Source organism: Carassius auratus, chromosome 5 (genome assembly GCF_003368295.1).
Source record: "Carassius auratus strain Wakin chromosome 5, ASM336829v1, whole genome shotgun sequence".
Classification (NCBI taxonomy): domain Eukaryota; kingdom Metazoa; phylum Chordata; class Actinopteri; order Cypriniformes; family Cyprinidae; genus Carassius; species Carassius auratus.
This window is the reverse complement of record NC_039247.1, coordinates 11,133,594-11,159,193: the sequence shown is the minus strand read 5'-3', so window position 1 is coordinate 11,159,193 and position 25,600 is coordinate 11,133,594. Positions and strand designations below refer to the sequence as shown.

Below are 25,600 nucleotides of genomic sequence, written 5' to 3'. Positions count from 1 at the left end.
ACACGAGGGGAAGCAGCTATGCTTGGGTGAAAACGTGCAAAACTATCAACTACAAACTCAACAGAGATGACAGTACGAGAATCGTTCGGGACATTGTGCTCTTCACATGCAAGAATCTTTTGGTCCCCTTCGAATGGCCACGATCAAGCCTGCAGTTCGGTTGGAAGAGTCGGTAAACTTAGAAAAATCGATCACCATGTATGGCATTTTCTAACACAGATCACAGATGGAGGAAATGATGAGCTATTTGCAAAGCGTGACGTAACGGAATGATCAGACATGCCTCTTGCCAAAAGCGCAATAAATAACATCAGAATCAAACTTAAATAGTGCAAGTAAAGTGCAAGGCTATTATTGTAACTGTAATTAAAAACATGACGTAATGCAACGAACGAAACACTGATCACATCACGCAGTGCACTTGTCCTTGAGACAGAGGGACGCTCTTATGCCATGATCCTTGGAATGTCGAGCTGACTGCACTTGTGTGAAGCGGCGGGAGGGTGCGCAGTTGAGACAGTGGCATGGTCCATTCACAGATTAGACAAAACGGTCACATGCAGAGGGTCATCTTTTAACAGATCTGCCACCACGAACAACCCAGACAGACACACTTCTCTGCATCACATTGACTTCTTATAGAACTATACATATATTTATATATAGATATATACACAAATTTGTACTTATATACAGGAGTACGCCTGTACGTCTCTGTGACACTATAAAAGAGAACTCCGTTGGCTATTGGTGTCCACAGCACACATGGAATAAGACATTAGGTTATTACATCAGCTATGCAAGTATGGGCTTACCACACTACCAAGGCATGCTAAAAAGAATCTCTTTTGAAGAAATGCTCTATAAAATGGAGATTCTGGTGTCAACATAGCGTTAATTAATTAACAACCGATTAGCTGATGACCAAAATAACTAGAAAGAGGCACAGCATGGTGGGCCTCCTTCGAAAGACCAGGCTAAAGTCTGCGAAACGCGTGTCGAAACGGAAAAGCAAACACGTTTTAATGAATGAAAACAAACCAAAAAAATCCAAGGCGGAGCAATTAAATGCAAACATGCAGCACGCTCCCTATGGAAAAAATTTGTAAACGTTGCAGAGGCAAAGTGTTGAGAAGGAAATCGAACGTCCTTCTCCAAAATGTGTTTTGCCAAAGCCGTAGGCTCATATTTTGGAAGAATCTCCCTGGAATTGCACCAATTCACATAAAAATAAATGTTTCCAGAGCTCCTTTCTTCTCAATCGTCATCTTGTGCTCTCTTATCACCTTCAGAAACGGCGATAGCTGCCTTCAAAAGGTCTGAACGCCTGTGTGCCTGCACTCGTACACCCATACGATACATGCATGTAGTACAATTTCCTGTATCTTGGGAGCAACGCTTTCGAATCTGCGCATGTGTGAAGCGCCTTAAAATCTAAAAATACATGTGATCTTGACAAATTGTAAATATCTGCCCACAAAGATAAGATATTTTCTCTTGAATAGTTATTAAACTATCTAGATCTAATGAGATTAGGTTAAACAACTAGCTTATTCAGAAGAAACTACCTACAACTTGTGTATGCGTGTGTATGGGCATGAGCGTGTGTGTAAATGTGTGTTTGCAGGTTGGCATTGTGCCACCATGTGGTCAATAGTTATCCAGCATGCCATCAGAGAAGAGGTTTTGCACGTCCAACATGGCCGCCAGCTCCAGCACATGCTTCTGTAGAAGGCTGCTCTCCACCATCTCCTGTTTCGGCAGCGGAGGATATGATTCTGGTAAACTCCTTGCTTCCTGGAACATGCACACAGAAACATTTTCTCATCCAGCTGCTTGTCAGTCAGTGGTCCTCAAACTGTGGAGTGTGTAGTGCCAGCAGGATGTATACAACATGACTGGAATTATTATTTTTTAAATTAAATTAAAATTTCTCAATGTTTTATCTATTTCTAACTTAAATACAGTTTAGAAACAGATGCAGCTTTGTATGTCTAATACTCCACTGTCTCCGATGTCTGAAATAATTATTTTAGGATCGTGGGATACAAACAATGTTATTTTTATATTATTTGTATACTATAACAGTATTTATTAATATCTTGAAGTAGCTTTCATTTGTATATGTAGTTTTAATGTTTCTATAAATTGTATGTGCTTTTTTAATTTTTTTTCTTTAGCTTTTTTTGTTCTTTCTTTTTTTTTTGTGCCAAGGCAACATTTCTAATTTGTGTTTAATTTGTTTTACGTTTCTAATCTAATATTTATTTTTCATTTCAATTAATGAATTATATAAAGCTTCATAGAAATAGCTGTAGTTTTAGTTAACACTACCAACACTGGGTATAAATGGCTGTTGATCAGTATAAGTGCACACTAATTTTAGTCTACATGTTATAAAAAAATGATTGATAGATATGCATATTTACAAAAACAACAACAACAAGATATTATTTTATGGGATCTCAATAGAAATCCATTTTAAGCTTCCAATAAACAATGGATTTAGAGATCCGTTTTGAAAATAGTAGACTATAGATAAATGGAACTAGTCGTATTTAAAAAGTTTAACGATACACCTCATATATGAATATCTCTAATGTTTATTTATTGCTGAATATGTATTCATTTAGAATCATGTGACACATATGGCTGTTATCAATAAACATAATCATTATTAAATCAAATTGTGTTTATTACATAAACATGTATGATATTTATTTAGTTCAGTCTCACCCGGAAGAGCTTGTGTAATCGGAGCGTGGTGCAGCAGAACACGAAACGGATCATGAGCAGACGTAGAAATTCATCGCCATAAAACTGCAGATAGGCCTGATCTGGAAGACAGTCAACAGGAAAACTATGAAACGGAAAACTGGTCAAACACGTCACTGGTATATAAAAATTAATGTAAGGCATAAAAAAAAGAAAGGGATGAAACATTTTGGCATTACCTATAGCTCGGGAGCTCGTGATCATCTGGCCAATGTCATGGAAAACCTTCCGCAGGAGTTCCTGGGCCTTTTCCCACAATCCATAGCGCATGCTGCTCAGTCCACACACAGACAGGAAGCCCATGAGGGGGTTGTAAAGGAAAAGAGTAAACAGACTCCCACGCTGACACTGGTCTGCAAGATAGAATAATCAATATAAATATCAGACGATCCTACTTCAAAGAAAAGAAAAACTAATGTTAATCAAATGTTACAAATGTTTCCTATGTCCTAACACAATGGCAAATCAAGAGAGACCTTGCATGCTCTTTGGATACACCGTCGGAGAAAGCAGGCAGACAAGTGGTTGGCCAAACAGATTGGAGAAATTCTGTGGAAAGACAGGAAGAAGTCAACAAGCTACAGTTAGATGAAGAATCAGTTCTACTAGTACACCATGTCAATATGAACACAAGAGGGCACTCCATTACTGAACTAAGCAGCCAAATAAAGAAAATCAGTTATGGACCAAAAAAATTCAATCAGACTGTGAGTAAAAAGAAAAATGAATACAAGGTTTATTATTCTCATGTTTATACTAGTCAAGAAGTCAGACAGTCTCGTTTACCGAGCAACCACATGGCTGCTTTTGAATAATGAAGGGCCTCATGAAGTCACCGAATACTGCAATAATGGAAGAAATGTGTGTGTGTGTGTGTGACAAAGACAGGGAGACGGAGAGTTGATGTCTCACCTTATATGCTGTGCTGTTGGATGAGTCCACAATGATAAACAGAGGTTTCCTGGTGAAGGGGAAAAGGTCTCCTGGGTGGAGACTGAAAAAACACACATTTGCGCATACAAGCATGTTAAAATAACACCTCAGTGTCTCAGACATAGAGTTAGCGCATTGAATGGATGTCAATGAAGGCTCACCAGTGCATCTCTTTTTGTGCCTGGCTTCTCTTCTGCGCCGTCTCGCCGTTTACCACATCTCGATTAGTATTGGTCAGGACACCTCCAAAGTCATAAGGTCCTATATAGAATAAAGAAATGGTGATGTTAAATAATAACGATAGGACAGATCTGACGTCTTCCTGTGTGGATCATTCATCCAAATGAAGCATCATGGGAGTCTAAATCTTCCTTTTGCACTGGGAATACAATTCTACGTGGATCAAACTTCTGTTTGCCCCGTTTTCAACACTACCGCTCAAAAATGACAGTAAAGACATTGATGTTACAAAATAATATTTAAAATGTGTTCTTTTGAACTTTCTTTTCATCAAAGAATCTTGAATAAATCAGGAATAAACTACATTTCAAAATATACCGAAATAGAATACTGATTATAATATTACTTACTATTGACAGAAAATACGTTGAAAATACGTTGAAAGATTAGATATTATCCTCTATGGAAAAGGCTGACAAGCATTTAGTATTAGTCTGTTCATGCAGATAATACATAATATTAAACAAATCTTTGAATCCTTTAATTTAATCGGCTGAGCAGTGTTTCTACAGTGCCCATATTTAGTAGATATTTATGTAAATATCTGGTGGTGTCAGAACAATAGTGAGCTAAAACACCCCGGCATACCTTCACTCTCTGAGCGTCCAGTAGGAAACACTCCGGTGGCAGAGAGATAAACCAGCAGGACACTATTGGCTGGCAGCTCCTAGCAATAAAACAAATCAGTCAAAGAACACAAAACTTTCATCAGAAAAATGGATCCATTAAATTGGCTAATTAAATCAGAACATTCACAATAGTACAAATGGTAAAGCAGTGTCTAATTATTAAGTTCAGTGGCACTCTAAGTGCTATGCAGTCAGAGCACCTCAGTAATGCCCTCGAGACACATTTCAAAATATAACAGGAGGTAGTATTCATCTTTTCAAATAGTGAAACACACACACACAGAACAGCTGATGACTGGAAATGGTTAAAAAAAAATTGACAATTATTTGTAATTTGTTTATCTAAACAAAAAAATGAAGCACAATGGGGAAAAAATGAAATGTTAAAAATGAACTGCTGCGTGGCAAAAACAAAGTATCTGAGTCATATGTGCGTGTGGGTTTCCCTCACACTCTTGAGGTGCTACGCTACAGCAGAGTAGATAGTAACACTGCTACACACACACACACACACACACACACACACACACACACACACACACACACTCACACGAGGTGTCACTCGAGACAACAGAACCCAAACTAGCGCACGGAATAGACAAGCAGAATGCAATAACTGTTCAGAAATAAAGCAGTTTTATTTATCTTTGCCCTTTACAATCCAAAAGGAATTGTTTAGCTGTAGGTTTTACATTTTAGAAGAAGGAACATTCTCATTCTAGTGTGCATTTGTGTAATAAAAGATATCTTTGGTGTGTTTTTGTTCCAGAGAAGCAGTACATTTTAAATAGGTGCACTGCGGTTCAAAAGTCTGGGTCAGTAAGATTTTTAAATTACTTTGAAATAGGACTGGGCGATATGGCAAAAATATCATATCACAATTGTAATTTGTTAAACAAAAAAAAACGAATCTCGATTTGATCACGGTTCTTTGTCATGTTGGTTTTATTATTTTGCAAGTTGTCTGAGCATTACAGCCAAATGGATTTCTCTATTATAAAGACAAAGCCTTTCAATGTAACAGAATATACAAAAGAATGGCAGAAATTTAGGCCAAAGTGGGTGAAGATAAAATAATTTCAGATTTTTATCTTTGTTATTAAAAAAAACTAAGAACAAAAATAAACATTACAAATACACGTTATACAAATAAAACAAACAGAGCTTTCTTTTCAGGTTCAATGTGTGTATTTAGCAAGAGCATTCAAGAAATATAATGAACAAATATAAAAATAAAACACTATATAAATTGATTCCTAAAGCAACTGTATTAAAGTTTTCAGTCACTGTTTCAAGAGCATTGAGTGATTTTTCTCTGTGTTTTGTTGTTTTATTAACATTAAAAGGAATTGTTCACCCAACAATAAAAATTCTGTCATCATTCTGTCAAATCTGTCATAGGGTTTTATTTTTATACCATCATTTACTCCCTCAAAATTTGTTTTAAACCTGAGTGATTTTCTTCTGTGTAACATAAATGCTATTTTGAAGAAGAACGTGGAAAGCCAAACAGTTGCTGGTCTCCGTTGACTTCCATAGTATTTTTTTCCTACTATCAAATTAAAAGTAGACCAGCAATTGTTTGGTTACCCACAGTCTTCAAAATATCTTCTTCTGTGTTCAGCACAAGAAGGAAATTAATACAGGTTTGGGGCAGCATGTGTGTGAGTAAATAATGACAGAAATTTAATTTTAGGATGGACTATTCTTTTAATGACAGTCAGCAGCATGTTCAGTGCTGTCCCTTTAAGTCCTGCACACATCTAATACACAGGTACCTATCTGTTTTTTCTCAACTGTTTACTTTCATTTTAAACATAACCAACAGAGTCTATATATAAACCTTTTAATAGTATTATTGCGAAAGAAAACTTTGTTCAGTAATCGGGTGCTGTTTGACAGGTATTTTAGTTGGCGCGCTTCGGGTGTAAGAACTCCGAAAAAGCATACGTCAGCACAGCACGTGAATGAAACGTTTAACCAGCAAGGTTTTAAAGCAAATAAATAATGTAGTTCTGTGTCTGTGAAATAAATACAGTTCCTGTGACAGTAACTTTAATGCTGAGTTAACAATGCTGTGAATGCATGTGGTGTTGTACAGTATATGACGGAGGCGCCAAAACTGCAGCTGATAGTATGTGCGCTGTAGCACAATACTACGATATTCTTCAAAAGCAGACCGTGGAGACTTTTTTATCGTTCACGATCAAAAACGGTCATATCGCACAGCCCTACTTTGAAAGAAGTCTCATATGTTCAAAAAGACATTATTTAAACAAAACTGCAATGAAACCAGTAAGATTGTAAAATATTACTACCATTTGAAATAACTGCCTTCTATTTTAATTAATTTTCAAATGTAAATTATTCCTGTGATGATTTTTAGTAACTTTCAGAAATCAATCTAATATGCTAATTTGGTGTTGAGGAAAGATTTCTTATTATTATCATTAATGAAACTAATTTTTGTGTCAAGTTCAAAAGAAAAGCCATTAAATAGATAAATAAATAAACAATGTAAAAGTCTTAATTGATCAATTTAATGCATCCATGATGAATATATGGAAAAAATAAAACCTCTGCTGACCCCAAACTAATAAAATTTGTCATTGAGGAGTACATTAGCTCAGTATATATGGCACATTCGATTTAAGCTTAATCGTCATGTCTGCTACAAGGTCTTGTGCAATATAGAGTCAAACAAGGACATAAATGACAGGATGGATTAACAATAAACTGACAGGTGTTAATAACTGGAATGACATCAGCCAAACCTTGAAGGAGGCAGACAGGAAAGTGTAGAGCTGGCTGAAGGTTGGTTTGTAGAGGAGATATTTATGAGGGTTCTCTCTCTTGGCCGGCTTCTCATTGGGCTCCTATAATGAGAGAGATAAACGAGTGAGAGAGGAATAGAGAGACACCGAGAGCACGCGGAGCGAGAAAGAACAGTGAGAGAGCCACAACAAAGGTGAAGTACTGAAATAGCAAGGGAGGAAGGGTGAAAATACTCAGAAACACTCAACATAGAGAGTGACAGGCAGAGTGTAAGAGTCTTCTCTTACAAGTGTCCCTGGCTTGGAGCTTTGTGTGGCTAGGTTCACTGGTTCCCTCTCAAGCGCTTGGAGCATACGAAACATATCGATGGTCAGCTCACTAAACTTCACCTGTAAACCAGATAAAATCCATCTATCACAAAAACCAGACTACAATAAACACTACTGTTATTATAACCTACACCACAAATTTGAAGTGTCTAATCAATTACATGAGAAAGCACCTCTTGAGTCTGACTTATTATGTAACTTGCTCAGCTGTACTCCCACCTGATTGTTACAGTTGCCAACGATGAGTGCATCTGCCAAGGTGAGCTGGCCAACCACCATGCCCTGTTCAAGAGGGGGCACACCCCCCTCCTGCAGCCGATTGGATATGACCACCACGGCGTTGTCATCATTTAGGAGCATAAGAGGATCTGCCTGTATAGATAAAAAACATTTTTTTTTTTTAAAGACACAATGTCAGGAAAATATTTTTCAAACAGTGCCAAAAAAAAAGTCTTACTTTGCACTAAACCTGTCCTTTAAGTAACGGTCAAGGTTGTGTGTATAATTGGTTTATATTACTCCAATGTAAAAATTTTTTTAAAGTTGCATGATCTTTCAGCAAAATCATAACTTGCTCCACCTCATATTCCCACATATGCTTCAGCCCCTCCCCACAACCACCATAGCAGGTAGAAATTATTATTATTTGTTTCTATTTTTCTATTTCACTTGGCGAGTCATCACATTATGGAAGTCAATGAACTGTGAATGGTGTTTCGTGGTGATAATGAAGGCACATTATAGACTTCTCACCTCCACAAAAGCAGCAACTTCCTGCAGCACCAGGTTCCACTCTAACTGGTCCTCTGTGTTGAAGCGCTGGGTGTAGTCCTCAATCTCTTCAGACAGCTCCTGTAGAAAAAGACGCCACAGATGGTCTCAGACACACCCATGTATAGCCAGCCTACTGTGTTTTTAACAGTGTATTGTTGGCAGTATAGGGATTAGTACTTTGTAAATATTAAATTGAAAAAATGTAATGGCTGACAGAGTGTAATTTTACTTGAATGTGCCAAAATTTATGAGGCATGGTTTTTGTATTAATTCCAGATGCATAAGTGGCCAACAGCCTGTCTGTGCTGACTGATCTTTTGGCAAGATCCTCTGTTCAATATTTATAGTGAGCCATGGACTAAAACTGTGTAACTGATTTGTTTGGTCTGAGGTCCACTTACCTTGACCAGCACTTTAACCAGGTCCATCTTGTTGAGCAACAGACAAACAACGATAAACCGAGCATAATACCTCAGCTTTTTTACAACCAGCTCTGGCCTGCGCAAAAGAAACACAGGGCGATGAACTGAAGACTAGAAATCAAGAAATTTGAGAGCTTTACTCTTGCTCATAAGTATGTTACTTCAAGGAACTTTCCAGAACATGGTAAGTAAAAAAAAACACAAAAAAACAAGTATGTTGAGTAGCTTCTTTTCACCTGTCTTCTTTGTTGACTTGGTGGTAATATGATCGTTGGCGAATGGCCGAATAAAAGGAAAAGGCTTCATTTAGGTAGCTTGTTTCTGAAGTGCGGAGGCTGAGGATTTAAAAAAATATATTAAAATGTTTAAAAACAATACCTACAATACACAGTGTGATATGAACTGAATTAAGAGTAGTGTTAAAAAAGCTCCATACTAGTAATGGTAGTACAGCTGGCCAATTTTCGAGGCCACTTCACCTATCTGCCACCTCTTGAGACCGTACCGGTTGTCCAGGACTTGTCTATTCTCCAGTAAAGCAAAACCACATAAGAAATCATCTGTCATTTATGTTGACATCACTGGTGCAGATTAACTATCAGAGGGAAGTTTGGTCATGCATATTAGAGCTTCAGTCTATGTAGTTCTAAGCCAAAGAGCCTGCTTTATTTTTGTGCTTTTGGTAAAAAAAAAAAAAAGACCTTTCAGTTTCAAAAATAGGTCCATCTAGAGGGCTGACCTGTGCTGCTGCTGAAACTTCCACAGCTTGGTGTATATGTCAAATGTTCGGCCAAAATAGGACTGCCACTGCTTGTGTCCATATTGAGGCAGATCCCTGCAGGAGTGTGAGAGAACAAACAAGAGAAACACAGCCAAATTCAGTTTAATCTCCACATTTATCAGTATTCAAACAACCATTTAATAGGTTTAGGGATTAAAGCCATTCAATTATAAGCAATATCAAATTAAACCAATTCCTAAGTATTTTATAAACTGCTACATAAATCAATGTGACATGACTTGACAATGACTAAAGTAAATACTGAAAATGGTGACTTTCTTAAAACTAGAAAATCTTCTTGCTATTAAATTGATATCAAGTTTTGAAGAAAACAATTGAATACAGACTTCTACAACAGAGTCAACATAGAACATAAAATATATTTTAAAGAATGCTGGTGAACAAACAGTTTTGGTGACCACTGACTTCCATTGCATAGTAGTCCCAAAAAAAACACCAGAGACATTTCTCAAAATAACTTATTTTATGTTCCACAGAAGAAAAGTCATACAGGTTTGGCTTCATTTATTTTTATTAATGTATTAGTGCATAGAAAATTAGACTTCGGGTATGAGGTAAATTAGGGGTGCACAATTAATTAAATTTCTATTCGCGATTACAATTATGGCATTTATGGATGCAACAATTACATAATCATTCAAAGCAGCAATTCAAAGTCCACTTATGTTATTCTGCATGCTTAAGATCTGTTTTTTTCTTTATTACATGTTATATTAATGGTTTTTCCATCGTTTTAGCTTTAGTATAACATTATAAAACCATTTTTTTTACTTATTTTATCATTTAAAGAAGAAGCACTAAAGGTTTCAGCTTGTTTATTTTCATATAAAAATACGGCATGCAGTTGCATCAAACAATGGTATAAACATCCTTCAATGTAAACTGTGATAATCGTAATTAATAAATCACAATTGCAATATAAAGGGAATAATCGACAATTATGATTTTTGTCAATCTAAGGTTATTTTCCCTATATTAGCAGACTTCTATGCAACTGAACTTGCTTTGTGAATATGATCAAGGTCACTGTGACTCATTGCTTTAATCACCGGTTTGTTTTAATAATTATAATATCAAGTCTGTGTTCAAACCAAACCTACAACCTTGAAACCCACGTATCATTACAATAGCCATTTCTGCCGCTCTGCCCAGACACTGCTATTGCAGGACGTCATGTGGACAACAGCAGATAAAGCCTTCCAAATATACAAGTGGTCATGGTTGTCATGCACTTAATTAGCTTCATCATGGCAATGATGTGAAGTCACTGTTGATGGGAGAGAGCAAAAACAGAGCAATCAGAGAGAGTCAGAATGTGCGAGTGTTTTGGGCAGGGCTGTGGTTAGTCATAGTGCTGATGATGTGAAGGAATTTGATGAGCTATGGCAATCAGCTGGAGAAACAGCTCTTTTGCCTCCTCCGCCTCCACTCGCTCGTTCTCTCTTTATTCCTTTCCCGTCCCTTTCCCCCTGAACCCTCCCAAAACACCTCTAGTCCCTATTGTTATCATCAGAGGGTTGCTATGACAACAGAAGCAGGGACTGGGGAAGGGAGGGAGGGAGGCTGTGAATACAGCAGGTAAATGCAAAAGCCCTCATTTACACAAGCTCACACATGATTACAGTAGATGATGCATCTTTTATGAACCTGCATCAGGCCACTAAGGGAAAGGAGCGGAGACAAAAATGAATGTAAAAAAACAAATGTTTTTGTCCAGGCATAACCTTGAGTTAGCGAATACACATATAATGTATGCACACACACACACATCATGCAACACAATGAAACACCCGCGCACAGACACACCTCCTTTCATTCATGCAGATTCGGTTAAACCCGGTGCTGTAGCGCCAACACGCACACATTTCAGTTGCACAACTTTCATTGATAACACACACTGTAAGGTTATAGAGATGGATTTGTGAGATTTACGGTTCACCCGAGTGCCCTTGTGTGCTGCGAGAGACGAGGTCAGGAAGGAGATAGGTGCAGTCATTAGGCAGGGCTTTAATTTCACTACATGCACCATTAATTTCCCATCCTCTCTGTCAGTATTAATACTCACAAGACAGATTCACTGGCAGAACACAGCCAGGGACAGACCTGTAAATTAAGCAAGCAGGAAAGCAGGGATGTAGGACAGTGTATGTGCAGATGGGGGTCAGATGTGGTGTTATTTGAGTAATGTAGCAATATTACATCTGCATGCTGTATGGCTGAGTGAGGTCATTTATACTCTGTTACTCTGGAATATATTCTGGAACTGACATGAACAAAAGAGTTAGTTTAAGAAAGTCTACAAACAATATACGGGAGTAAGTAGGCTAATTATATTGATATTGATATATTTTTTAAAAACCCTAAATCTAAAAAATATTAGATATTTAAAATATATTAATATATGCATTGTTTTTTTATACATATTTTTTTAATTGAACATAGCTATGCTGGCATACACGTGTAATACTGTTCAAAAGTCTGGGGTTAAAAAGAAGTCTCTTATGCTCACCAAGTATGCATTATTTCTTAAAAAAAAGAGAAAATCTGTAAAAACAACATTATTGTGAAATATTATTCGTTTAAAATAACTATTTTGTATTGTAACATATTTTAAAATGTAATTTATTCCTGTGTTGCAAAGCTGAATTTTCAGCAGTCTTCAGTGTCACATGGTCCTTCAGGAATCATTCTAATGTGCTAATTTGATGCTCAAAAAACATTTCTTATTATTATCAATGTTGAAGACAGTTGTGCTGCTTAATATTTTGTGGAAACTGTGATATTTTTTAGGATTCATTGATGAGTAAATCGTTTATATGGAATGATAATGACAAAAGTAAATGTCTTCACTGTTACTTTTGAATCATTTAATGTGTTCTTAATGAATAAAGATTTTTTAAAAAAAAGCAATTCTTGCTTACTGTAAACTTTTGAACTGTGGTGTATGCGTGTTTGCATTTTTTCACTCTGTGTTAAATGCTGACTAAGAATATGAATGTTAAATGAAAATGTCAAAGCCACTATAAATGTCTCTAATGAGTCAAGCTTGTTTAATAAAGAGATACCAAAGAGGTGAAAGACAGAGAGCGCTATCAAGTACTGGAAGTATTAGGTAAAGAAATGAGACCAATTAATAATAGCTGTTTCATTACTGAACTCTACAGGGTGCTGCTAAGCGTCAAATACAGAAGTAGGCCGCAACTGGTTAGACAGCCTAATTAGCATGGAGAAACAGGGCATGGGGGCGTGGCCTCATAAAAAGCCTCTAGTCTTGTATTTGGGTAGACACAAGCTATCATTAAGGTAAGAAACATAAATGCATCACATGAAATCCTTCATGCAGGAATAATGAGTAAATAAGAGATATATGCACCTTTATGCTTGGACTAGAGGTACAATACTAATACTGGAAAAAAGTCAGTGGAAGCTATTTTTGTCCCAAATGCAGGAGAGACTTTTATCACTTGTCATTTTGGGGGGTTTCAGATAAAATGTAGAAATTTTTAAGGCTAGGAAATTAGTTTTTTGTTTTTTTTTAATTATGGAAAAAAATTATGCATTACAATTTTTTAACACATTTTAATGCACTCCACCCTGCCCAGTCCTGCACGTCAATTTACACTGCATGCAGCTGCTGACAAACATGATGCAGAACGATGACTTAACATGTAGCTTATGAATGCAATTTTATGCCCACAATATTCAAGATATGAAGACAAAAAAATGCCCCTGCATGGGTTTTTGTCCTATATTAATATCATATGATATTGGTTTAGCAACATCACAGAAGCAAGAGAGAGTGCTGTTTTTTCCTGATTTCACTTATACTTTAGCTGATTTTAGTTTTTTTTCCTGTTTTGCTACAGATGAGGTTAAAAAACAAAATTCCTTGATGCGCAAAAAACCTACTGCATGAATATATGTTAGAACATGCGAGTAAGTCTGCGAACCAAGCTCTTGGACTGTAGCAGTCTCAGTCGCTTATGCGATATAAATATAACAAACACAAACCCTGTCCATAAGGACAGGGCATGGAAACCGAGATAAGAAAGTAGGGAAGGAATACAAACTGTGAAGACAAAAGAGAGAAAAAAGAATGGAGGAAGAAAGCATAAAAGAGAGAGAGAGCCCACACTACTGACATACTTGTCCTATAAATAGTCTTAGCTAAAAATTACTGATTAACTCAAGCGCAACCTACTGGCTACTGAGAAATGGTGATAAACACGGGAGCGACGCGATTCATTTTTTTAAAGAGTGTGTGTAATGCATAGACAAACACTGGCAGATATGAGGGGGTGGAAGAGGAGAGCTGAAGATTCATTCAGATGTAAAACTGAGCTCACTTCACCCAGACACTGGAAAATATAAAGGGCTCTCCGCTCCCTACGGATGAACAGGCAAACATCAACACATACATAAAGCACAGCACAGATGAGACATCAGAACCTGCTCATTTAAAGATGCAGAGAAAACCAACCACACCTACAAAACTGCTACATTCACACACGTCAATATACAGTAAAGTTATCAGCCCTGTTTCGGAGTGCTAAAAATGGTTACATTCACACACAGTTCAGCTAAAAAGAGAGTAACACCCATATTCTATGAACTGCACTGAACCAAAAATGAAAATCTTGTGTACATTCACTCACTCTCATGTTGGAAGTCAGTGAGGACCACACAACACTGGACCCCACTGACTTTCACTGTATGGACAAAAAGACATTATCTTTGCATTTCACATTAGAAAACGTCATACAGTTTAGGAACAGCATAAGGGTGACCAAATGATGACAGACTTTTCATTTTTGGGTGAACTATCCCTTTATATTTTCTTGACTCTTTGAGACTGTATTCAGTAAACCTGTACTATGTTTACTAGGTAATATCTTCCACATTACAAAAAATGAGTGCCATTCACATTTTTGTTCATATTTGGCAATATGAGCTTTGTGTCAGCCAAAGGTTTTAGATTCTGTCACTGGTGTTCTGGTCAGTTTTGTGGCCTGAAAGCAACCCAAGCGATATGCTGCTCTCATAAATTTAAAAAGCATTTGAAGCTGCTGTCGGTTAATTAAGATTTGGCTGCCTCGACTAGACTTGGTTATTAAATAACGTTGTCTCAACTGTGATAAGACAGTCCAGTGTTACATAAGTCACCATATTTGATTCTAACATCAGTCACTGTCACTACATGGTTAAAGCATGATTTATGGTTATTGCCAGAACAGAAAACAAGCTTGACTCTGGTATTCAAATGAATTCCTCATGGGTCATACCCAAAAACAGATGAATAAATGAACAAACAATAAGACAGACGAAAGAAACAATGAATGAGAAAAAAAACTGAAGGAAGGAATTAAAACAGAAACAAATGAACAATGCATGAAAAAACAAAATGAAAAACAAATGAAAACAAAAGAAAGAACAAAAACAAACAAGAGAATGAAATAAAGAAGAAAAGAACAACAAATTATCAAAAGAATGAACAAAATTCATAAAAAAAAGAAAGGCAAGTATGAAAACAGAGGAAAGGAAGGAATGAACGAAGGAAAGAAGAGTTTGAGCTGAGCAAGTGTACATGAGGTCACTGCAGCATTGGACCCAGACAGCTATCTGGAAGGCAAACAAGACCATAAATAAACAGCAAAATGCTCAGACACCGAGAAAAGACTGACCTTAAGCCATTGAAAAGCTGTTTGGACTTGTCCAGGAGATAGCAGAAGTCAGTGACAGTTTTTCTCTCACAGAGAGGGATGTCATCGTCTGCCCCCACCCCTGTCATGGCAGCTGCTGGAAACAAAACAAAACAAAAAATGAATTCAAAACAGACCTTCGGCAGAGTTAAGCAAAACTGAGTCGTTAGCACTAGCACAACACTGAAGCAGGCATCAGTGGCGGAAGCAAGTTTTATGAATCACAGTTAAATGAGCGCCACAGAATTCTGAACTGACATATTGTGGGTATAAGAATCTGCATCAGTGACGTGGGCAGATGTTGAATCAGCTTTGACATAAACTGACTAATTCCACCTCCAAACCAACTGACATGCTCTGACGAATTTGCATCGCAGTTGGAACAAACATTTCACTGAAACCCTTAAAATAATCCATTTATATGAACTTCATGGAGATGAATAAACCAAGATATATTAAGCTTGAAAGTCGTTTTTCTTTTTTATTCTGTTCAATCCTGGAGAACCCAGACACTGCCTATTTTAGATGTCTCTTTAATCAAACACACCTCATTCAACTCATCAGTAAGGACTTCAAGAGCTCAAATGTGTGTCAGATTAGAGAGACATCAAAAATTTGCAACTTTAGTGGTCGATATGACTTCATCTAAAGGTAAAATACACAAATGTTACATTTATAAAAAAAATAAATACTGTTTACATCTTTAGGTGTAAAATGGGGATGCACAATATATCAGTACCATTTTATTTATGTCCAGGCCAATCAGAAGCCATGGATGACAGGGGAGGTCTACAGACTCCTGAAGACACGGAATGCTGCCTTCAGAGCTGGAGATGAGGTGGGCCTGAGAACAGCCATCCTGTTCATCCGGCATCAGAGAGGCTAAGAGACAGCACTCCAGGAGGATAGCACATCAATTCAGCAACAGCAGAGACACTAGGAGCCTATGGCAGGGGATACAGACCATTACGGACTACAAGCCCCCACCACGGACCTGTGACAGCAACATCTCTCTTCTGAACGAGCTGAACACCTTCTTCGCTCGCTTTGAGCAACAAAACAGCACTACTGCACAGAAGACTCCACCTCCTCGCGGCGACCAAGTGATGACGTTGACCCCAGACAGCGTGCGGAGATCCTTCAGCAGAATCAATGCACACAAAAAGCTCCGGGTCCTGAAAACATCCCCGGGCGTGTACTGAGAGACTGTACAGCAGAACTCACTGATGTCTTCACAGACATTTTCAACATCTCACTTAGTCAAGCTGTTGTTCCCACATGCTTCAAAACTATCACCATCATTCCAGTTTCCGAAGAAGCCATCTCCATCCTGCTTCAATGACTACCGTCCTGTTGCACTTACTCCCATCCTCATGAAGTGCTTTGAACGGCTAGTCATGCACCACATCAAGTCTGCCTCCCCCCCCTCTCTGGACCCCTTCCAGTTTGCATATCGGTCTAACAGGTCGACCGATGATGCCATCGTCACTGCCGTCCACTCAGCACTCACACATATGGACAAAAAGGACTCTTACATCAGAATGCTGTTAATAGACTTCAGTTCAGCATTCAACACAATCATCCCTCAACAGCTCATTTACAAACTGGTCCAGCTGGGGCTCAACACTTCGCTGTGCAACTGGCTGTTGGACTTTCTGACTGGAAGACTTCAGGCAGTACCGTTCGGCAGTAACACATCCAGCACCATCACACTGAACACTGGGCTGCCCCCAAGGATGTGTGCTGAGCCCCCTCCTCTTCGCTCGACTCTTCCTCTTCGCTCGACCCACGACTGCACACCATCACACAACTCCAACCTCTTAATAACGTTTGCGGATGACACGACTGTGGTTGGTCTCATTAGCAACAAAGATGAGACAAACTAAAAGAGTGAGGTGAGCCACTTGGCAAATTTGGTGTAGTGCAACAATCTCTCTCTGAACGTGGAGAAGAAGGAGGAGATTATTGTTTACTTAAGGAGAGCGCACAGGAGATGTGCACATCACAGAGGTCCTCTCCTGGACTGAAAACACAGCAGCACTGGCCAAGAAATCACAGCAGCGTCTTTACTTCCTCCGCAAACTGAGGAGAGCCAGAGCCCCACCCCCTATCATGTACACCTTCTACAGAGGCACCATCAAGAGCATCCTGACGAGCTGCATCACTGTGTGGTATGGTGCCTGCAATGCTTCCTGCCGAAAGACTCTGCAATACATAGTGAGAGCAGCTGAGAAGATCATTGGTGTGTCTCTCCCTTCCCTCCAGGACATTTACAGAACCTGTCTCACTCTCAAAGCCCTCTGCATCGCAGGTGATCCCACACACAGCTTCTTCAGTCTGCTGCCATCAGGGAGGAGACTGTGGATTCTCCAGGCCAGGACCAGCAGACTGAAGGACAGCTTCATCCACCAGGCTGTCACGAAGCTGAACTCCCTCCTGAACTTGTTTCTTATATTTCGTATTTGATCTAGATTTTAAGGCTCTACTGTTAATGTTATCTGTATTCACCGGGGTTCTGTGAGTAACGCAATTTCGATTCTCTGTATGCATGTAATGTACATGTGGAAGAATTTACGATAAAGCAGAATTTACTTGACTTATCGACCGTTATTAGATATTTTACAATTTATCAGTACCAGTCGATACTGGATATTTAAATGGGTCATATGATGCTGCTTAAAAGAAAATTATCTGGTGTATTTGGTGCAATGAAATGGGTTTATGCAGTTCAAGGTAAAAAAAAAAAAAAAGCGGGTGTACTCTGATTGGCCAGCTTTCCAGTGCATTGTGATTGGCCGAATACCTCAAGCATGTGACGGAAATGTTACAGCCCTTAGCATATTGTGATGCCCTGTCCAGCGAAGCGATGAGACAAAACCATAAACCCCATTATAACGTGATATATTCATGATTTTGAACATGTCTTTAAAACTTTACAGATCTTCTTCATGCACCAAGAGCTTGTAACACTCCAAAGAGAAAAAAAATGCTTCATATTACCCCTTTAAAATGTTCATGCCCATTTTCTCTATTTAGATTACATTTGCTTTCATCTCCTTTAATTTTAGTCTGTATATCATTGTGCATGAAAACAACAATGAATAACCTCAGAAACAAGAGCATTGAAACTGGGAACTTTATGTAAACAAATATGCATATTCCATGGCAAACATTTTGACAGCCACAGAGTGTGTATTTTGAATAAAGTTAAAATCATTTATTTAAATTAATTTCCAGGAAAAGCCCGCCCGCCCACTCATTCATCTTGATCTTGTAGCTGCGAAGCGCCTGGATTGGAAAGAAAATTTGTGTTGCTGGAATCTTATCATATTGTGTCCGGTTAGAATATGGTGTTAAATTAATCTTTTAAACTACATTAAATTTAATAACACTATTAAATGTAATCTTAAACCTCAAAATAAATAGCCATTTTACTTACTGTACATTGTAGCATTTAAAATTATTTAAAGACTAAGAACGTAAAGTAAGGTCAATTTTCATTTCATGCTGACTTGAAGTCTTAATAAACCACTAAAGGGCAGAAGAGATTCAGGTCCTGCAAACTGCCTGCTACATATGCCATCACACACTGATCTTTTCTGGCTGAAGAATGGGATATTTCAAAGGCCCTTCCTGTTCAGAAGCAAGCTCACTGCTTTAATGGCCTTTAAAGACAGCATATAGTCTACTCTGTGCAGATGGAAGAAGGTCGGATCTCACAGAAGCCCAATTAATCTGCGTGTTTTCACATTATCAACACGATAATAATTCACTACTCTTAAATGCTAAACATCACAGCACAGATTCTATTTGTGTATTTACACATTAAGTATGCTGTGAATATGACTTAGCTTGTGTGTTTGTGTGACACTATGTGGTGTCAACCAAACAACACAACACCACACATGGCCTCTCTGTGGTGGCAGAAGATAAATGTGGCGTAGATGTGTCATAGGGAGGAAACGTGCACCTCTTCTAGCTACACCAGGAGGAACCGGGCATTGTGTGTGTGTGTTTGTGTGTATGTTTTTGTGTCTGAGGCGTGGATTGGGGGGAAAGAGAGAAAGAGACGTCAAAGGCACAGAGAAAGTAAGAAAGCGGGAGTATGACAAACACACGCCTAAGGCTGACTGTGCTGTGCTTACTGCTCAGATCAGATGTTAAATCGGACAGAGTAGGGGAGAGACCCAAATGAGAGGAGGAACCATGATAAATAGCTATAATGCATATGCAAAGCATGAATTTAAGTGAGCTTTGTGGGGAAAAAAAAATAGAAGGTTCATTTATAAAGTGTTAAGAAACTTGAATAGCCTTGACTCAATGTAGTCAACAATTTTACAAATGATTTTGAAAGAAGCATCGTGTCTAGATATATGTAAAGCTCTAACTCCGCATCTGGGAGAATAAATGCTTAATTTGTATGTTGAAGGCCTATTCTCACCAATAAGAGCAAGAATTGTGTGATGTATTGTGCTGACATTGGAAGCCACTGCAGGGAGAAACATCATTTATTGCCTCAAACATTGTATAGTGTCAACTTTTGTGTGTGTGTGTGTGTGTGTGTGTGCATGTGGTCAGACCCAGTGGGTAGTAAGGCAAACATTCAGCTGTCAGTCCAAGGTGGTCTGAATGGACAAGACCTGAGCGTGTCCATCACCCCTGCTCAGCCTCCAGATGGCTCACCATGGTCCACATATGGACGGTTTCAGTCCACCTTTCATTTCAACTGCTGTCAACAAATTCAGAGAATATTTTGTGGATTTCTCAAAGATGTCGTCCCAATTAACACAATAATTTAATTATCACAATCGTTAGCAAACTTATTATTTAAGCTTGGACAAAATACAATGCTAGTACATACTCGAGTCGATCACAAAAAAACAACAACATTGCAATGCAAATTTGTACCCAGGTTAAGATGCTGAATTTAGTATGGTGTACAAATGAGGGGAAAAGGCTGACTCTACCACACAGGTCGAGGTTTAAGCTTGTTACCAAAGCCCTGTTAGCTCCTGCTGGTAACGAGACCATCTGGTTCTTAAAAGCACAGTGGGCATTTAAAATGTGTATTCTGACAACATAATATTTCTTTTGTAATCATATACGCCATACATTACTTTAATAGCTCAGATAATGCTCTGTAGATCTAATCTAAAAAATTTAAAATCACATACTTTCAGGGCTCCTGAGCTTTCCGTAGTTTTCTACTGTACAGGTATTATAACAAACAATATAACTGTCAACTGTCGACAAGCATTTCTCATTAGCTGACACATAAAATAAAATAATTATTAAAACAACATTTTGTGTCACATATGTGCATTATAGACTACAGGAATGTGAGATGCTTAATAACAGGACACATTATGCAAACACGTTACATGAATGTGTAGCCTACATCTCTGTATCATTCACCTTACATCATGCCTAACTTTTAAACATGCTTGTATTAAGGAAGCACCTTCAGCGTTTCACACTGGTTGTTTGCACAGCCTCTGCATTGATTCTCAATTGAATTCATCCTCTTTTTTCAGCATGAGACAGATACCGGTACTACAGTTTTCATGTGCCAGGAGAATAAGAAAAAAATCTAAGCTAATTTAATATTAAAAGGTATAAACTTATGAAAGTTCTAAATTAGTTTATAAATGTAAATGTTTTTGACAGTAAAATATTAAATGTATAAGTACAATAGTACTCATTTTATAACTTGATGATTTCAAGTGTAGTTTGGAAAAATGTAACTTTTTTTTAACAGAAAGGTTGATCTTCATGCATTTTTATAAATCAACACAAACTAATTAACTTGATCAAAGCCTTGATTTTAATAGATGAATGACTGTAAATGAGTGTGTAATGTGTTCCTTTAAAAAAATGTCACATTTAAATTTTCATGCATTACTGTTCAAATGTTTGGGGTCAATAAGATTCTTTGGAAAGAAATTAATCCTTTTATTAAGCAAGGGTGCATTAAACTGACATTTCCACTTTAAATAAATGCCATACCTTTCAACTTCCTATTAATCAAAGAATACTGAAAATAATTATCGGAGTTTCCACAAGAATAATAAGCAGTAGCCCAACTTTTTTTTTTTTCTGCTCAAAGAAATGTTTCTTGAGCAGCAAATCGGCATATTAGAATGATTTTTGAAGGATCTATTACATTTTCAAATATATTGAAACAGAATTTTCTATATATTTATGTTGTAACAATTGGTAATTGAAATGATCAATATATGCATATATAGACACAGAGCTATGGAAACAGAATCAGCCATAAGACTCAGACCAGAGGATGTGAGATCTTATGGTGAAACAAACAACTTGTCCTCTAAACCTCTATGAATGCAATCTAGGAATGAATGGAGGATGGGCTTTGGATAATTGATGGTAAGAGTGGAAATGAGGCATGTATAAGAAAGATCTCCTTGTCTCATGAAGGAAACACATGCATGCGCTTGCTCTAAAGCCAGCAGAGGTAAAAGGCCTCATGCACAGATGTGTGTGCTTGACCCACATTTCCTTTCCTTCCATAAAAATGCATGAGCTATGCATCTGCAGCAAAAGAACTGCAGGATGAGGCAGTATGTGTATGTTTGTCCTGTATTAAACCTACACATGCAACTGAAAATATATGCCAAATCAGTATCCTATATATCACTTTTGGCAGTCACTGCATCACCAAACACATTCTATTAAAAGTTCTAAAAATTAATTCAACTGGCATCTAGGCATACACCAAATATTATGCTGAAAGGCCTACATCCTCATGTTAATGGAATACCGTTACTGTGAAACATCATAACTAAACAGAGAGTGAGAGTTTTGAGTGAGTCAAAACATGGTGGACTTGGTAGCAAAAGAGCCCAAGTCTCTATAACGGTATTCAGATCCACACAGGAATGAGGTAAGAAGTAAACGCAGAGAAAAATAGGACAGGTGTCCTATATTTACATTTAGTCATTTAGCAGACGCTTTTACCCAAAGCGACTTACAAATTAGGACAATGAAAGCAATCAAAATCAACAAAAGAACAATGATATACAAGTGCTATAACAAGTCTCAGTTAACTTAATGCAGTACACAGCAAGGGCTTTTAAATAACATAATACATAAAAAGAAAACAGTTAGAATAGAAAAAAAATAGAGCAAGCTAGTGTTAGGTCTTTTTTTTTTTTTTTTGTTAATGTTGTTAATATTAATTTTGTTATTAATAATAATAAATGAAAAGAAAACTAGTTTGATACTTTTTTTTACGAATAGAATTAGAATAGTGAGTGCTAAAGTTAGAGGGCCAAATAAAGATGGAGAGGTGTGTTTTTTACAGATTCTTGAAGATTGCTAAGGACTCAGCTGCTCGGAATGAATATATATATATATATATATATATATATATATATATATATATATATACACCATAAAACACAGGAAACAAACAGAAAGCCTTTGCTATGCTTAGAAACCAGCTTGCAATCACAGTCTCTTCTGTGTCTCTCCACATCACTCAAACTGCCTCCGCTCTTCTGTGTCAGCCGCGCCACAAGGATGCGCTGTTTTCTTTCAGAGATTGTTGACAAAGGAATTGTTAAATAAAGTCGTTATTTTATTATGCAGTCTATGGGACAGTCTCAAGCCTCCTGGTTTTTATCCAAAATATCTTAAATTATGTTCCGAAGACGAACAAAGCTTTTACATGTTTGGAATGACATGGGGGTAAGTGATTAATGACAACATTTTCATTTTGGGGTGGAGTATCTCTTTAAAGTCATTCCGGTCACAACAAACTCATGCAGAAGTGTGTGCCTTGTTGCAGATGCATGAAAAATTTAAACAATGTGTGGTTCAGAATCAGCTGAAAATATCAAACATGTCTGATCTCCTCCGACTGGATGGAATAAAAGTCTGAAGCTAAAAATCATAACCATCATACAATACACGATTTTCTATTAAATCTGTCGACTCAAATCTGCAGACTGGCTCTGACTTTTGGAAACTATTGTGTGGACTTCTCCAGACTGTAAATCAGAGTAAAAGTTGTGTAGTGTATTCCAGCCATTAGAGTGACATTACATACTGATTTGAACATCTAAGATGCAATCGCGTCAAATCGCATGATGATGATGATGATGCAAGTGTTTTGTGACCGACTTCAGTTTCGTGAAGTATCTCTGAGTGAAACAGAATATTGAATGAGAAAAATAGTGGGAGGTGCTTGGTTTCATCACACCTCCTTGGCGTCTCTCATAGCAGACTGATGATTGGAGGGAAGTGGTTAAGGATTTTGTGCCCAATGCCTAACAAATTAAATAGGGTCAATTTTGATTTCATGTGGACTTCAAGAAATATCGTACTCAGTGTTGCAGCCCTACACTAATTGCCAGCACGACCCGAGCTACTTGATTCACAACCATGTTGATATGGACTGTTAGAAAAGGGTGCAGACAACTAAAAACGGTTTACAATGGAGCTCAAATAAAATGAATATTTTAAGATAAAAACTACACCCATTATTGTCGCTAACTAAACAAGGTAATACCCATAATATTACCTACAGTAACAGAAGAAGAATTCTCTTCCATGAGCTCATTCTTCCATAACAAACCAGTCTGTATGACGTCATTTCAGCCAAGCAACCTGGTGGCTCGTTTCACAAGATGATGTGTGTGAGAGCTGATGCTGAGAAAACATGAATTTCTGCAACAAATCTCCCTTTTTGTTCTCGGTCCCAGTCATCCGATGTTTTTTAATCTCGCTTAATTATCATAGGACCTCATCTGAAGTTCAATGCATATTCATAACACAGCCATAATAAGCTTCTTATACAATAATATACAATTCGCGCTTGCCCTTACATTCAGATTACGCACGCACGGCCGATTCAGCCCGATCGTGAACAATAAAAGCAGCAGACAGCGAGCGCCCTGCAAAACCCAATCCTGTGCTGTTGCAGGACAGAATGAACACGGACTGCACATATAGTAATTCTTGCGACAGCCAATGATTCTTCAACCGTCTTCATTCAATAATAATACAGAGATGCTTATTGGCTCGGGTTCCATTCACAATATCACTCCCGACTCGAATATCAGGGTGGACTAAAAGCAACAATAGACAAAGGGTGAAAATCCAAAACTACACGTAAATCGTTTGGCAGCGTGCATCACTGCGTAATAGCGCTCGTTCCGTTCATTGATCAGGAACGCGGACTGATTTAACTGATCGCTGTTGTTTTACATCAATTACCAGTGTGGAGAACAACTGTGACACGTCTCGTCATCCAGCACATCGCAATGCACTTACTCCGGTGCATCAAGCCTGCGTCTCAACTATAATGACTTACCTCAAGCGCGACGGCTGTCTGTCTCTTTCTCAGATCAGGATGCGGTAACCCACGACAACTCTGTGTGACTCTGTCAAAGATGAAACTATAGGTTGGATCGTGTCACGGCAATAGAGGCAACAGAGCTGCGTTAACAGGGTTTTACTAACGTTACGTTCGGAAAGCAGGAGCGTTCATGTCCTCAAAATGACCATCAGAGTTGACAAAACTGTGGCTTTAGCAGACGCTGTGACTGAAAGCATCTGATGTGTTCTGTCATATATATTGGGATGATATGATATACGTACACCTATCTATAAGAAATATTTCGCTCTGACCGAAAGCTACAGAATAAATATATTTTAATGATGGTGTGTCTGACTGATGTTTGACTATCTTAGTCCACTAAGACTTGTTAACTTCACCCATGTTCGTCTTTTAATTAACGCATACTACATCGCCGAGTGATATCTGTAAAAAAGTCAGTGATTTGAGACCCAACCTGAGCACTGGTGTAGTTTGGTGCGGCTATCTTCTTTTTCAGCTCCTCAAGAACAGCGTTTCCATGTAACGTTAACTGTTACGTTAGTGCTCGCCTGTGATTCTCGCCCCGAAACAAATCTAAACATCCAGTGCGGTGGCGCACCGTCATTTGCATCCAGCTCATTCAAATCACCCTCCCAGGGAAGAGCAGGGAGTATCTGCCATTCGGCATCTACTGCGGTCGACGGTCCAGTTTGGCCAGCTGAATTTTCATTGACTGTTGTGGCAACCCGCTCAAACTAACATGATTATCAGATGCCCGCCGGTCTGTTAGTGACGTTCGATACATTCTATTGGTTGGCTGCGATGTCAGTCAGAATACAACTTACTCATAGAGGCGGGACTTGGGTAGTGCTGCCG

The 25,600-nt window shown here is 38.1% G+C and overlaps 1 protein-coding gene across 3 annotated transcripts; it reads right to left on the bottom strand.

Moving 5' to 3' along the window:
* Window positions 1-1,049: 1,049 nt before the first annotated feature.
* Window positions 1,050-25,577, bottom strand: LOC113075174 (protein SCAI-like). 3 transcript variants are annotated; one of them, XM_026247868.1, is made up of 18 exons: window positions 25,200-25,577; window positions 24,719-24,788; window positions 15,361-15,475; window positions 9,617-9,712; window positions 9,314-9,400; window positions 9,114-9,212; window positions 8,857-8,953; window positions 8,435-8,533; window positions 7,901-8,053; window positions 7,601-7,741; window positions 7,352-7,453; window positions 4,537-4,615; window positions 3,870-3,969; window positions 3,688-3,769; window positions 3,252-3,324; window positions 2,955-3,128; window positions 2,737-2,837; window positions 1,050-1,797 (listed from the first exon to the last, which is right to left on the bottom strand). In XM_026247868.1, exons 3-18 carry the CDS (start codon window positions 15,465-15,467, stop codon window positions 1,651-1,653), a joined length of 1,737 nt encoding a protein of 578 aa, XP_026103653.1. In that variant the 5' UTR covers window positions 15,468-15,475; window positions 24,719-24,788; window positions 25,200-25,577; the 3' UTR covers window positions 1,050-1,650. The 3 variants fall into 3 exon arrangements, with proteins under 3 accessions (XP_026103653.1, XP_026103654.1, XP_026103655.1); XM_026247869.1 differs by having other exon boundaries at window positions 15,361-15,472; XM_026247870.1 differs by having other exon boundaries at window positions 7,640-7,741; window positions 25,200-25,525.
* Between the last annotated feature and the right edge of the window lie 23 nt (window positions 25,578-25,600).

Excerpts from the sequence above, each read along its gene's own strand:
- LOC113075174 (XM_026247868.1), bottom strand. The coding sequence starts at position 15,467 with ATGACAGGGGTGGGGGCAGACGATGACATCCCTCTCTGTGAGAGAAAA. Across the intron at positions 3,129-3,251 it reads GTATCCAAAGAGCATGCAAG|ACCAGTGTCAGCGTGGGAGT; the intron begins GTCTCTCTTGAT and ends TCTATCTTGCAG. Across the intron at positions 2,838-2,954 it reads CACGAGCTCCCGAGCTATAG|ATCAGGCCTATCTGCAGTTT; the intron begins GTAATGCCAAAA and ends ACTGTCTTCCAG.